The sequence below is a fragment of the Chrysemys picta genome, chromosome 10, assembly GCF_011386835.1.
Source record: "Chrysemys picta bellii isolate R12L10 chromosome 10, ASM1138683v2, whole genome shotgun sequence".
NCBI lineage: Eukaryota > Metazoa > Chordata > Testudines > Emydidae > Chrysemys > Chrysemys picta.
The window spans coordinates 222,533-237,611 of NC_088800.1; the positions used below are offsets into that span (position 1 = coordinate 222,533).

At 42.6% G+C, this 15,079-nt stretch overlaps 1 protein-coding gene across 7 annotated transcripts in view; it reads left to right on the plus strand.

The window, feature by feature from the left end:
- TUBGCP4 (tubulin gamma complex component 4) overlaps positions 1–15,079 on the plus strand; it is a 38,013-nt gene that overhangs the window by 20,321 nt on the left and 2,613 nt on the right. For 6 of the 7 annotated variants that reach the window (XR_256316.5, XR_010590902.1, XR_010590900.1 and 3 more), the window contains 7 exons: positions 362–412; positions 2,968–3,073; positions 3,822–3,929; positions 4,229–4,367; positions 6,466–6,643; positions 8,167–8,301; positions 14,544–14,660. Coding sequence is in view for 3 of the 7 variants with exons in the window: in XM_008170483.4 (XP_008168705.1) it covers positions 362–412; positions 2,968–3,073; positions 3,822–3,929; positions 4,229–4,367; positions 6,466–6,643; positions 8,167–8,301; positions 14,544–14,660 (834 nt within the window). In the remaining 4 variants the exon portion in view is untranslated. The remainder of the gene's footprint in view (positions 1–361; positions 413–2,967; positions 3,074–3,821; positions 3,930–4,228; positions 4,368–6,465; positions 6,644–8,166; positions 8,302–14,543; positions 14,661–15,079) is intronic. The other variant, XM_042856496.2, reaches the window with a different exon arrangement.

The window sequence follows — 15,079 nt, forward strand, 5'->3', positions numbered from 1 at the left end:
GTTCCTAGAAGGAGGGATGGAGTTGGTTTGGTAACAGAGTTTGATTTCATTACAATTTGTTATAACTACCTGTATTTGACTGATATTTAAGAAATCCTGGTTGCAGTTTGCTGCCAGAAGTAATCATGCTGGTGTGAGTTAGAGGGTTCATTAATTAGTAACATGGGCTGCCAGCAAACGGATGCTCCCTCTTCCTATTCTGCCCTAGTATTGGATGGATTCAGTTATATGTAGACTTTTTTTTTTTTTTTAAACTATGCTCATTATCGTGGTATTCTGAGTGTGGTAGCTAACGGGTTCAGTTAAGAACACTGAGTTTGGAGTGCTGGGTTCTGCTGAGCATGTTCTGGTTTCTCCTTAGCACCTATGGAAACTGATGGTAGAAGAATCAGATTTACTAGGACAACTAAAGGTAACCTAACTTTCTCTGAAAAAGCTGAAATTGAGAGATTTTTAAATGAGTTCTTTCCCATCCAATGTCAGCACTCATTTTCTGTGTTTGCCTCCATTGGACAAAGCTGTTTTTGCCTCCTATATTCTAAAAATGGGAGCACATGGCATGATCTTTCAGGGTCTATGATAGAATCAGAGAAACGTAGGGCTGGGAGGGAGCTCAAAGTCATCAAGCCCAGTCCCCTGCACTGAGGCAGGACCGAGTAAACCTAGATCATTCCTGACAGATATTTGTCTAACCCAGGAGTTCTCAAACTTCATTGCACCGTGATCCCCTTCTGACAACAAAAATTACTACATGACCCCGGGAGTGGGGGACTGAAGTCTGAGCCTCCCATCCAAGCCCCATGGCCCTTGCTGGGGGTCCAAAGCTGTAACTCAAGAGCTTCAGATTGGGGGGAGGGGGGGCTGTAACCTGAGCCCACCACCCAGAGCTGAAGCCCTTGGGCTTCAGCTTTGGCCACGAGCGGTGGGGCTCAGGCTTTGGCTTTAATCCTGGGCCACAGAAGTCTAATGCCAGCCCTGATGACCCCATTAAAACAGGGTCACGACCCACTCTGTAGTCCCAACCCACAGTTTGAGAATTGCTGATAACCTGTTCTTAAAAACCTCCAATGATGGGAATTCCACAACTTCCTTTTGAAGCCTGTTCCAGAATTTAACTACCGTTATGGTTAGAAGGATTTTCCTAATATTTAACCTAAATCTTCCTTGCTTCAGATTAAGGCCATTACTTCTTGTCCTACCTGCAATGGACATGAAGAACAATTGATCACCATCCTCTTTATAAACAGCCCCTCATGTATTTGAAGACTACACCTCCCACCACACCAAATCTTCTTTTCTCAAGACTAAACTTGCCCAGTTTTTTAATTTTTTTTAACCTTTCCTCACATCATGGACCGTGAAATCTGGTCTTTTGTGTGCTTTTACCCTATACTATACAGATTTCATGGGGGAAACCAGCATTTCTCAAATTGGGGGTCGTCCTGACCCAAAAGGGAGTTGTAGGAGAGTCACAAGATTTTAGGGGGGGTTGCGGTATTGCCATCCTTACTTCTGCACTGCCTTCAGAGCTGGGCGGCCAGAGAGTGGCGGCTGTTGGCTGGGTGCCCAGCTCTGAATGCAGTGCCTCTGCCAGCAGGCAATACCATACCATGGCATCCTTACTTCTATGCTGCTGCTGGCGACGGCTCCGCTTTCAGAGCTGGGCAGATGAACAGTGGCGGCTGCTGACTGATGGCCCAGCTCTGCAGGCAGCAGCACAGAAGTAAGGGTGGCAATCCCATACCATGCCACCCTCCTGTGGTGCTGCTGCTGGCAGTGGCTCTGCCTTCAGAACTGGGCTCCTGGCCAGCAGCAGAACAGAAGTAAGGGTAGCAGTACTGCAAACCTCTTTCCCCCCCCCCCCCCCCCTCTTTCTGGGGTAAGGAACCCTACAATTAGAATACTGTGAAATTTCAGATTTAAATAGCTGAAATAATGAAATTTATGATTTTTTTAATCCTATGACTGTGAAGTTGACCAAAATGGACTGTGAATTTGGTAGGGCTCTACTCATAGATCAGGTTTTCTAAACCTTTGATCATTTTTGTTGCTGTATTCTGGCCTCTCTCCAATTTTTCCACATTTTTCCTAAAGTGTGGCTCCCAGAACTGGACACTGTGCTCCAGGTGAGGCCTCACCAGGGCTGAGAAGAGCAGGACAATTATCTCCCATGTTTCACATACAACACACCCATTAATACACCCCAGAATATCAGCCTTTTTCACAACTGCATCACGTTGTTGATTCATATTCAGTTTGTGATCCACTATAACCCCAGATTCTTTTTAGCAATACTACCACCTAGCCAGTTATTCTCCATTTCATAGTTGTGCATTTGATTTTTCCTTCCTAAGTGCAGTACTACGCACTTGTCTTTATTGAATTTCATTTTGTTAATTTTAGACTAATTCTCTAATTTGTCATTGTTTTGGATTCTAATCCTGTCCTCCAAAGTGTCTGCACTCCCTCCCAGGTTGGTGTCATCAGCAACTTCTATAACCATACTCTCCACTCCATTATCCAAGTCATTAATGAAAATTGGAAGAGTTCCAGAACCAGGATTGAACCCTGTGGAACCCCAGTAAATATGTCCTTCCAGTTTGACAGCAAACCATTGATAACTACTTTGAGTATGATCTTTCAACCAGTTGTGCACTCACCTTATAGTAATTTTATCTAGACCACATTTCCGTACGAGTCATTCTCTAGGATTCACCAAGTGTGTGTGTGTGTTGCAATCTGCATCTTGGAGAGACACCACAGACCTTTGGGACATAAGACTGATTCTTCCCAAAACCAGAAATCCTGCTCTGGAGATTCAGGTTGTACAGCTGCTCTTTAAAATGGTACAAACTGCAGTCCAGTAATGAAAGCAGATACTATAAATCAGGAAAGGTAGGTAAGTGGGGGTTTTATAATTTCTGTTCAGTTCTTTAGAGTTTTGAATTTAAATATTTTTCTTCACAGATTATTAAGGATTTTTATCTATTGGGGAGAGGAGAATTGTTCCAGGCCTTCATAGACACTGCACAGCACATGTTAAAAACCCCACCCACAGCTGTAACGGAACATGGTGAGTAATCATTATTCAGTTGCCAAGACCTGCTCACTCTGCCCACTGTGGTAAGAGGACACCAGCCTGTGTGAGACTCATTCAGTTGTGTCCTGGTGCTTGTGCTCAAGTGTGAGACTCGAGCAATCACCAAGGATGAACCTGTATTTTCCCACTGCAGCATGCAGCTGTCTTAACATTGCTCTGGATAGTCTCCATGACATCAGAGCTAAGTAGATGTAGGTGGCAGTGTGCTGTAGAGAACAATCCTGCATTGTCCAAGGAGTAAGATCAACTAAATGGGATCTAAAAGGGCTTTTCCTTCTTCTCTTTTATATTGGTCATTTACCAAACAATTGCCTAGTAATTTGGTAAATTACTTTGCAAACACAGGCAGGTCATATCTTTGGATGAGTGCACTGGGAGAGAGAAGCTGCCATCTTGGCATATAGAAGCACCCCCTTTACTTCTTAGAGATGAGGACATGCAGGTTGCTGAACTAGAATGTAGAATGTCATACAGACTGGCCATCCCTTCATGACTCTGTCAAGTATCCCATGTGGTAGGGCAGGTCAGTGTTCCAAAGCTGAGGCAGGAAATCATTGAGAGGGATGGGAACTAGTTGCAATTTAGAACATTGCCTTTGAGTCCCAGCATGAGCTACTAAGGACTGAGTAGAATTCTCAGCCTCTGGCCCCCTAGCAACTCTGTGGTTGGTGTCAATTGTACCTTGATGCTCTCTTTGACATTCATGCTCTTTCCCTATCAGATGTCAATGTTGCGTTCCAGCAGTCTGCTCACAAGGTGTTGCTAGATGATGATAACCTCCTTCCTTTGCTCCACCTTACCATTGAGTATCATGGAAAGGAGCATAAAGGTATTGACTTGGGCCTGCTTGCTAAGGGTGGGGATAGTGGTGCTGGCCTGCTTCAGTCTCTCTCTTCATACTGCAGACTTTTAGGATTAAGAAATATTAACTCTGTGTGCTCCCTCTCCTCTTTTGCCTTCATGACTCAGAAGTTTCTCCCCCCTCTCCCACACCGCATTGTACCTTTGGATGCCCTGCCGCTGCTGCCTCTCATTCAGTCCTTCCCTCCTTTGTTTCTTACCAGGTATGTCTCCCCCCACTAAGAATCTATACATGGGTTATAGTTCAGCAACTCTATTCTTTTCCAGATGCTTCTCAGGCTCGTGAAGGGCCTTCCCGGGAGTTATCTCCCCGTGAAGCCCCCACATCTGGTTGGGCAGCTCTGGGGCTCTCTTATAAAGTGCAGTGGCCATTGCACATCCTCTTCACTCCTGCTGTCTTGGAGAAGTGAGTACCCGATTCTTGTCTGTTCATGTAGGCAGCCCACCTTGTAGGCATCAGCCATGCAGTGATTCTCTATCCTTCACACTGAATGAAGGAAAAAAGCTTCATTGCCTTTGTCTGCTTTCCAAATTATTCGGCATAACTTACTTACATTATGGCCACTTGTTGCTGATGTCATGGCGAGTGCGGTAAGGTACTGCTAGATTTACTTCTCCCTCAACAATCTGTCCATCTACAGCTCTACTCCTTCCTCCTCATGGTGAAACTCCTGCAGAGCACTAACAGAAAACCCCTGTAGCCTGATAGGTGTATCAATTGGTTGATAAGGGTTCGGTCTCCTGAGTGGCTACAGCATCAGGAAGGTTATTCCCACTATCATTAGAATGTGAGACCTGAGGAGCACATGAGAAACTATTGCAATTTATCACAAGTCTCTTTATTACAAATCCACTAAGCAGCTAAATAGTCTCACAAACACAGAAATACAACAGCAGATTGAGTGAAGTGTTTAACCCTGTAACTGGCATCAGATCTCCTGCTGGGGAACCCTGGAGTGTCAGTCATGATCTCCTCCTCCTCATCATCACCAGTGGGTTTCGTTGTGGCATCTCCCAAGGCACACAGGCTGAGATACAGCTTTTATAATGTGTAACGCTGATGCCCACTTGGGTTCAGACATATTTATGAAGGTTTCATCTATATTTTATCTGTTTCCATACCCCACTAAATTTGGGGTGCCCCATTTTCCATAGGTTAACTTTTTAGTTCCTTTTATACCTATTAACATTTACATTACTCGATCACTATCACAACTTGTGGTTGGCACTTTACTGACACCCTATGTCTGCAAACATCCCCCAAATACTCTAACCGGCTTTAACTGGTACATGGATATATATATATATATATATTTCCTAAATATCAGCAGTTAACACTGCTGTTCCTGTGACGGTTTCATCTTGTGACAGGGTGACTCAGGGGTAAGGCTGCATTTTAGTCACTGGTATTTTTAGTAAAAGTCACGGACAGTAAACAAAAATTCACATCCCTTGACCTGTCCATGACTTTTTTACTAAAAATACCAGTGAATAAAACTTGAGGTGGGGGGGAGCCTTCCCAGGGGCCCCATTGGTGCTGGGGGGAGGGTGTGGGGCAGTGGCACGTGGCCTGGGACTCCCGCTGGTGCTGGAGGGGAGTGGTTGGCGGGGATGGCAGGCTCCCTACCTAGCTCCATGCCTCTCCCCAGCAGCAGAGTTTGGGTGTAGGAGGGGACAGGGGACGGGTTGAGGTGGGCTCTGGGTGGCGCTTACCTGGGGGTTTCCCCAGAGGCAGCGACATCCCCCTCACTCAGCTGCTAGGCGGAGGCACTGCCCTTGCAGCTCCCATTGGCTGCGGTTCCCAGACAATGCGAGCTGTGAAGCCAGCGCCAAGCCTCTGCCTAGCAGCTGAGTGAGGGGGATGTTGCTGCTTCCAGGGAGCCCCCTCAAGTAAGCCCTGCCCAGAGCCCACTTCACCTTGTCCTGTGCCCCAACCCCCTGCCCCCTCCCACACCCAAACTCTGCTGCAGGGGGGTGGGGGGAGCAGTGGCCTGAGACTGCTCCAGCAGGGACCGATGCATCTAGTGCAGGGGCTGCCCCTGAGCCAGGCGCATTGGCCCCTGCAGAGGTCACGGAGGTCATGGAAAGTCACAGATTCCATGACTAATGTGACAAACCTGCAGCCTTACTCATCAGTTAGCTACTCATGTCAGTCTATTTCTAAGCCTGAGGCCTTGTTTGACTAAGCTAAATATCTTGCAGGCTTGAGGCCAGTAGGCTCTGGGTTACAACATTAAAAAATACTTACATTTCACCTCTGTATCCTCAATATACCTGATATTTTTTTATTCTTGGTTACACCCTGAGTTCAATGCCATTAAGGACAAAAAAACATTTCTATTTACAGGGCTGGGCCATGCCCCCACCTGTTCTGCATGTTGCTGTTCTGCTCTCCTCCTCCTTTATGTCTCGTGTCCATGTTCCAACCGTTGTCTGGTGTGGGACTTGGGCTCCAAGGAAGCCTTTCTTTTTTCTTGAGAGGTTGATATTTGTCTTGGCTGCAGATACAACGTTGTATTCAAATACTTGCTGAGTGTGCGGCGGGTCCAGGCTGAGCTGCAGCACTGCTGGGCTCTCCAGATGCAGCGCAAGCACCTGAAGTCCAACAGAACTGATGCAATCAAGTGGCGTCTGAGGGATCACATGGCCTTCCTTGTGGATAATCTTCAGTACTATCTGCAGGTGGGGGTGCAGAAGAGGATGTGGTGTGCCATTTAGGCAGATAAACAGGAAGAGGGAAATGGAGGGGAGGCACTGAGCAGGCGTCTAAATCCTCTACAGCAAGACTCCGATTATGCCACACAGTATCTTTTCCTGGGGAGTTTGCCTGCAGGTTGTAGGGGAGAAGGGTGGATAGGGTGGGGAGAACAAGGACTGAAAAGCACAAAGCAAGAGCTATTAATTGCTGGACTAGTGCCAGAGCAGAACTGCTGAGCTGAGGGACCAGGGACTATCTTAAAGCTTGTGCTCTCGTGAGCCAGCAGAGCAATAAGAGAATGCTATGCAGGAATTCCAGCTTTCCAGGGATACCTCGTGTTCATAGGTAGCCCAGGTGGTGTTTGATACTATCCTGCCTTTCCTTCAAATTCAGCTGCATCCTGAGTTTAGTGGTTGCTGTTTTGAGCATTGTTAGAAACAATGCTGTAAACCAGTAGTTTTCAACCTGTGGTCCATGAACCTCTGGGGGGTCTGCAGAAGATTCTTTACCACAAAATAGTGATTTTCAACCTGTCTGTGGAACTGTTGGTCCACAGACTGTTTAAGATTTCCCAAAGGGTCTGCACCTCCATTTGAAATTTTTAAGGGGTCTGCAAAGGATAAAAGTTTGAAAACCACTGCTCTAAACATCTGAGCTTGAAACTGCAGTTTTTAAAGGGTAAAAATTTAACTTCTGGTTGCCAGGATTTTGTGAGGCTATTGGCTGTTAAAATCACACTGGCACTGTGAAATGAAAGCGGAAGCATGAGGGGTGAACAAGACAGTGATAGAAGAAAACTGATTCAGAGGTGCAAAAAGCTCAGTTTTTTGTTGAATATTAACTATATAAAAAGTGTCACAAACCTTAAAAGAAAATGACTATTAAACTCTCCCCTCAAGTGATAGTTAAACTGAAAAAATATTTAACTTCCCCAACCTTGTAGCTGATATTTTCTCCAATTAGCTTAATTGGGCAGTCTTGGTGCCTCTTGCATGTGGACCCAGGGACTGCTAATGACAACAGTATGGGACTCAGGTTGGCTTCCAGAATTTGGGTGAGCGCTACAAAGGGGCAAATTAACTTTGTTTTGTGAAACTCTTGAAATGTTACATAATTAACTAAAAGATTGAAAAAATAAATTGCTAACCCTGCTTTAGAATCCAATATTTCATGGTTTGCCAGTAGGAAAAAAGTGGGTGAGAATTTAATTAAATATTTAACAGAATTTGAAAGGTGAGAGAACTTTAAACTAGTTTTTAGACATTTTGGGGCAGGGGGGGATGAGGGGGAGGGCAGAAAATGGCCCATTTTTGAGAAGCTCTACCAGTAAATAACAGATCCTAGATTAAGGTTCAGACAAAAGTGTTCAGACTTGTCTGGGGTAGGGCACTCCTGAGATTTTTCTAGCTCTTGCTTCAGGCAGGTTGAGGAGGCTAGGTGGAGATGGAATTGCTCCCAGCAGGTAAGGAAGAGTGGTACTAATGAGATTTCTGTACCTGCCTATCAGGTGGATGTGCTGGAGTCTCAGTTCTCACAGCTTCTGCTGCAGATAAACTCCACTCGGGATTTTGAGAGCATCCGGTTGGCTCATGATCACTTCTTAAGTAACCTGTTGGCTCAATCCTTCATCCTGCTCAAACCTGTAAGTAGATTTTGCTCTCTGGTTCTTTTCCACAAGATACCCTAGGGGTTTTATATTCCATTGTGAATAGATATGATATACCAATAACATTTCCCATATTCTTATAGATAAGGTCAGAAGGGACCACTGTGATCATCTGTGACTTCCTGTATAACTAATTCCTGTTTGAACTGAAGCATCTTTTAGAAAAACATCCAATTTTGATTTAAAAATTTCCAATGATGGAGAATCCACCACAATCCTTGATATGTTGTTCTAGTGGTCAATGATCCTCACTGTTAAGTTACCTTATTTCTAGTCTGAATTATCTAGCTTCAGCTTCCTGCAACTGGATCTTGTTATACCTTTGTCTGCTAGATTGAAGAGGCCATTATCAAAGTTTTTTTTGTCCTGTATACACCTCTACCCCGATATAACGCTGTCCTCGAGAGCCAAAAAAAATCTTACTACGTTATAGGTGAAACCACGTTATATCGAACTTGCTTTGATCCGCCAGAGTGTGCCCCCCCCCCCCCCCCCGGAGCACTGCTTTACCGCATTATATCCGAATTCGTGTTATATCGGGCCGCATTATATCAGGGTAGAGGTGTACTTATAGACTAATCAAGTCTCCCCATAACCGTCTGTTTGAGGAGCTAAATAGATTGAGCTCCTTCAGTCTTTCACTATAAGGCATATTTTTCAATCCTTTAACCTTTTTTAACGGCTCATCTCTGCACCCTCTCCACTTGGTCGATCTCCTTGAATTGTAGACACCAGAACTGGGCACAGTATTCCAGCAGCAGCTGCACCAGTGCCAAACACAGGGGTAACAACCTCTCTATGCCTACTCAATATTCCCTTGTTGAGTCATTCAATGATTGTATTAGCTGTTTTGGCCCCAGTGTAGCACAGAGAGCTCATGTTCAGCTGCTTATCCAACATGCTCCCCAAATCTTTTTCAGAATCACAGCTTCCCAGGGTAGTCTCTCCCATGGTGTAAGTAGGGCCTATGTTCTTTGTTCCTAGATGTCTACATTTGCATTTCACCATATTGAAATACTTATTTGCTTGCATCCAGCTTACCAAGATGTTCAGATCACTCTATCAGTGATCTGTCCTCTTCCTTATTTACCACTCCCCTAGTCTTTATCACCTACAAACTTTCAGTTTTTCTTTTAGGATGGTCACTTATAAAAATTGTTAAACAAGGTAGAGCTAAGAAATGATTCCTGCAGAGCTCCACTGGAAACACATCTGCTCGGTTATTATTCCCTGTTCAGTTACATTCTGAGACCTTGCAGTTAGCTAGTTTTTAATCCAAATGTTGTGTAGTACCAAGTCAGATGCCTTACAGAAGTAAAAGGTAACAGTGTTGATATAATATACTTAAATCAACCAAACCTGTTATCTCAAAAAACATACCAAATTAGTTTGACAGGATCTGTTTCCCATGAACCCATGTTTATTGGCACTAATTATATTACTCTCCTTTAATTATTTTTATTAAAGGAGTTCCATAACAATCATTCCATTATTTTGACCAGGATCAATATCAAGTCATCCCATTTACACTCTATAAATATTGGCACATTTACTTTCTTCCTGTCCTCTGGAACCTCACCAGTGTTCCAAGACTTACTGAAAATCAAAATTAATGGTCCAGAGAGCTCCTCAGCCCTCTTAACTTGCAATTATGTGTTTTTTAATCTGGACCTATTTATTTAAAAATGACTTAAAGCAGATACTAATATACTCCTGAGTTATTGTTAGAATGGAAAATATTTCATCACCATATGATATGATTACATCTGGCTTTTTCTCAAATATGGAATAGAAATATCCATATTGAACACTTCTGCTTTTTCTTCAGTGACAATTCTACCATTTCCATCTAGTAATGGAGCAAAAGACCATTTAGGATTTTTTGTCCTTCCTAATATACTTTTAGGTTCCTTTATTGTTCTAAGTGATGTCTACATTTGCATTTAGTGATTTAACTAAGTGATTGGGCAAGAAAATGGCAAATGAAATTTAATGTGGATAAATGTAAAGTAATGCACAGTGGTGAAAAAATAACCCCAACTATACATACAATATGATGGGGGCTAATTTAGCTACAACAAGTCAGAAAAAAGATCTTGGAGTCATCGTGGATAGTTCTCTGAAGATGTCCACGCAGTGTGCAGAGGCGGTCAAAAAAGCAAACAGGGATGTTAGGGATCATTAAAAAGGGGATAGATAATAAGACTGAGAATATATTATTGCCCTTATATAAATCAATGGTACGCCCACATCTTGAATACTGCATACAGATGTACTGGCACTAGAAAAGGTTCAGAAAAGGGTAATTAAAATGATTAGGGGTTTGGAACGGGTCCCATATGAGGAGAGATTAAAGAGGCTAGGACTCTTCAGCTTGGAAAAGAGGAGACTAAGGGGGGTTATGATAGAGGTATATAAAATCATGAGTGATGTGGAGAAAGTGGATAAGGAAAAGTTACTTATTTATTCCCATAATACAAGAACTAGGGGTCACCAAATGAAATTAATAGGCAGCAGGTTTAAAACTTATACAAGGAAGTTCTTCTTCACGCAGCGCAGAGTCAACTTGTGGAACTCCTTACCTGAGGAGGTTGTGAAGGCTAGGACTATAACAGCATTTAAAAGAGAACTGGATAAATTCATGGAGGTTAAGTCCATTAATGGCTATTAGCCAGAATGGGTAAGGAATGGTGTCCCTAGCCTCTGTTTGTCAGAGGATGGAGATGGATGGCAGGAGAGAGATCACTTGATCATTGCCTGTTGGTCCACTCCCTCTGGGGCACCTGGCATTGGCCACTGTCAGTAGACAGGATACTGGGCTAGATGGACTTTGGTCTGACCCGGTACGGCCGTTCTTATGTCCTTAACTCTGCTGGCCATATATTTCTTCTTGTGTTCTTTTGCTTCCCTTACCAATTTTCTACAACTCCTAGCTTCTACTTTATATTCATTTCTATCAACTTCCCTTTTTCCATTTGTAATTTTTTTATCACTGCTTTCACTTCCCCTCCAAGCCATGCTTTTTGGTGGTCGTTGTTTTTGGTTTTTTTAATCACTGGAGTCTTTTTTCCTCAATGGTGGGTTTTGGGGCATCTGGTAAAATGTTCTTATAGTTCAACTTATTCCCCCTTTTTTGTGCAAATTCTCTCAGCTGATGTCTCATAATTGTATCCAGGTTTGGGAAACTAGCTCTCTTAAACTGCCAAGTTATATATTACTGGTTTGGACTTCACATTTATTATGTGCAAATAGTATGAGCAAGTCGTCGTCATTTGCACTTATGCAACCACTAAATTTGATCAATTCCTCTATCTGTCAACATGAGGTCTAATATAGAATTCTCCTGTGTTGGATGCATCATTGCATGAGAGAGAAAATTGTCATCTATAATTTTTAGGAATTTCAAGGATATTTTAATACTGGTAGCATGAAACTTCCATCATGCTGCTAAGATTGAAGTCCTCCAGGGTAATGCAGCTAGGGTCATCCTGCTCCTTAATCTAATGTGGTGGTCTGCATCATATACCGACTAATACCACATCTTACGTTTTATCTGTAAGCATTCAATATCATTTGCTTCAGTTGTCAGTGACTTGGAAACAGGTGTTTCCATTTTTGACAGTGTGCCCTCTCCCCTACACTGTACTTCCTAAAGTGATTTTAACATTCCCATCATGCAAGTCTACTTGGTTTCAGTAATACCACATAGGTCTAATTTATGCTCATAAATGAACAATTCCAATTCCTCTTATTACCTGGGCTGCTAGCATGGGTGTATAGGAAATTAAACAATCTCTTCTCTTCATATCTGTGGTACTTTGAATAACTTTGTTCTCAACATCTTGATTTTATACAAAATGAGTGCTCAGGTGTCCAATCAAATTATCTACCAGCCAGTCAAATCCCACCTCCAGTTCACTGCTTCAATGTTTGTTTACCTAATGTCTGTCTGTCTAAACTTAACAGTCCAGCTGCTCACACCTAGTGACCTTAAACAGTAGGATGGGTCATTAAAATATTTGTCCATTCCTACAAGCAATGGACAGTGCAAGTACACTTTCTAGCACCTTGTATAGTCCAGTTTTAAACCTTTACAATGATAGGACCCCCATTACTTCCTTTCAGAGAGTATAAAAACATATCCCAGATGTGATCACCCCAAAGCCTCAGATAGGGAAACTGGCACCTTACTTCTTAGGACCTATTGCTTCCTTGTATGTAGCCCAAAATTGCAATAGCCTGTTTTGCTGCCATGTTATATTTCACACATTCCTATTATGGTATTCTAGGTTTCTCCCTGGCTTTTAGTATCTGGGTTTGATTGTATTTCTGTAGAGGTATTAACTGCTTTTCCCCCACAGCACTTAAGGCCAGATGGGACCTTAGATCATCTACCCTAACCTCTGACATATATTGGAGGCCACAAAATTTCACCCAGTTACCCTTCATTGAGCCTGCTAACTTTTCTGGAAAACTTGCTTTATTCAAATAAGCACCAGGCTGGATCTAAAGACAGCAAGAGAATGACAATCATTGTTTAAAAAAAATTATGCCTTCTTCCTAAGCTGAATTCTACAAAACTGGGTGACGGGGCAACAGAATGGCAGATGAAATTCAGTGTTGATAAATGCAAAGTAACAAACATTGGAAAACATAATCCCAACTATACATATAAAATGGAGTCTAAATTAGCTGTTACCACTCAAAAAAAAATAAATCTTGGTCATTGTGGATAGTTCTCTGAAAACATCCACTCAATGTGCAGCAGCAGTCAAAAAAGCAAACAATACTGGGAATCATTAAGAACGGGATAGATAGTAAGACAGAAAATATATTGCCTCTATATAAATCCATGGTACGCCCACATCTTGAATACTGCATGCAGATGTGGTCACCCCATCTCAAAAAAGATATATTGGAATTGGAAAAGGTTCAGAAAAGGGCAACAAAAATAATTAGGGGAATGGAACAGCTTCCGTATGAGGAGAGAGTAGTAAGATTGAGACTTTTCGGCTTGGAAAAGAGACGACTAAGGGGGCATAGAATAGAGGTCTATAAAATCATGACTGGTGTGGAGAAAGTAAATAAGTGTTATTTATTCCTTCTCATAACACAAGAACTAGAGGTCACCACATGAAATTAATAGGCAGCAGGTTTAAAACAAACAAAGGAAGCATTTTTTCCACACCGTGCACAATCAACCTGTGGAAGTCCTTGCCAGAGGATGTTGTGAAGACCAAGACTATAACAAGGTTCAAGAAAGAACTAGATAAGTTTATGGAGGATAGGTCCATTAATGGCTATTAGCCAGGATGATGTCCCTAGCCTCTGTTTGCCAGAATCTGGGAATGGGTGATGGGATGGATCACTTGATGATTATCTGTTCTGTTCATTCCCTCTGAAGCACCTGGCATTGGCCACTGTCGGAAAACTGGCTACATGGACCTTTGGTCCGACCCAGTCTGGCCGTTCTTATGTTCTTATTTTGCTTATTAATGCCCAAGTTTCTAGGCTCCCTTTTTCTCCTTTTCAGATCATTAGTCCTTGCTAGGTGACTCAGCAGGGAATCTTATATCTATCCCCCTAATATTTTTCTGTTATACACCCTAACAGATTGTAAAAAGTGAATTTTAAAAGTCAGTGTCCCTATTTACGCTGTTTTCTTTTTGTGTTTCTCTCACTTTGGATGAAAATCTTTCAGGCTCTTATTGCTACGTTTGTGTTTCAAACACCTGTAGTGGATCTTTGTTTAAAAATTGTTTTCGCTCGCATTTTAAATTGTGGCAGCATGTCTCATTTGTACAAAAATCTCAAATGTTAGGCTACATTTAAGCTGCGTCCCTTCAACTTTATTAGTATGATTTTAGATTATCAGCTTTCTAAATAAGAAAAGTGATTCAAAATATTCCATATTACAGCCCTGAAGTGTCCTAATTTTAAAAGAAGTTATTGTAGAAGTAGTGGGCTCCCTGTTCATGGCTTTAAGAAAAGGAAGGGGTGAGTTAAAGTGGAAGAAATTGAAATTTATAAAGATATTTGAGGGAGGGCAGCAAATGACACTATGCTACATTCCCCCTCCTCATAGGATATTGCTGCTGTTTTTAAATAGTCAGGTCAAGCAAGACCCAATGAACCAATGTGGGAAAATGCCCTCTCATTGGCTCTGTTTTTGGCATCTAATTTTAAAATTGCTTTGTTATGACTTACTCTCTCTGCAGGTTTTCCATTGCCTGAATGAAATCCTGGATCTCTGTCACAGTTTCTGTTCTCTGGTCAGTCAGAATTTGGGCCCATTGGATGAGCGTGGAGCTGCACAGCTGAGCATCCTGGTAAAGGTGAGTCTTTGTCCATCCAGGTCCTCTCCTCCTTTCTGCTGTGTGCATACATAGGACATGACAAACAGAGCTGATTTTGGATTTAGGCTTGACAATGACAGTTACATTTTTTTTTTTTTAACTGATTTAGTAGAACCAGTGCAAATCCCTATGTGGACACTTACTTAGGATTAAGAGTAGCCACCCTATGTCGATCAGGAATTTGTTTTAAGCTAAACTGAAATTAAAAAGTTTTAGTTAAACTGGGGCAACTCTTATGTAGGCAAGGCAGCACCCAGGCCCTACCCTTTGCTGTCTACAAAGAACGGATGAGTGCAGAGCTGCAGCCAGCAAGCTCAAGTCACCTGTGTTGAGCAAGCAAATACAAACTTGCAATAAACTTTATAAGATTGTGGTGTTGGAAAAAGCAGCTTGTGAGT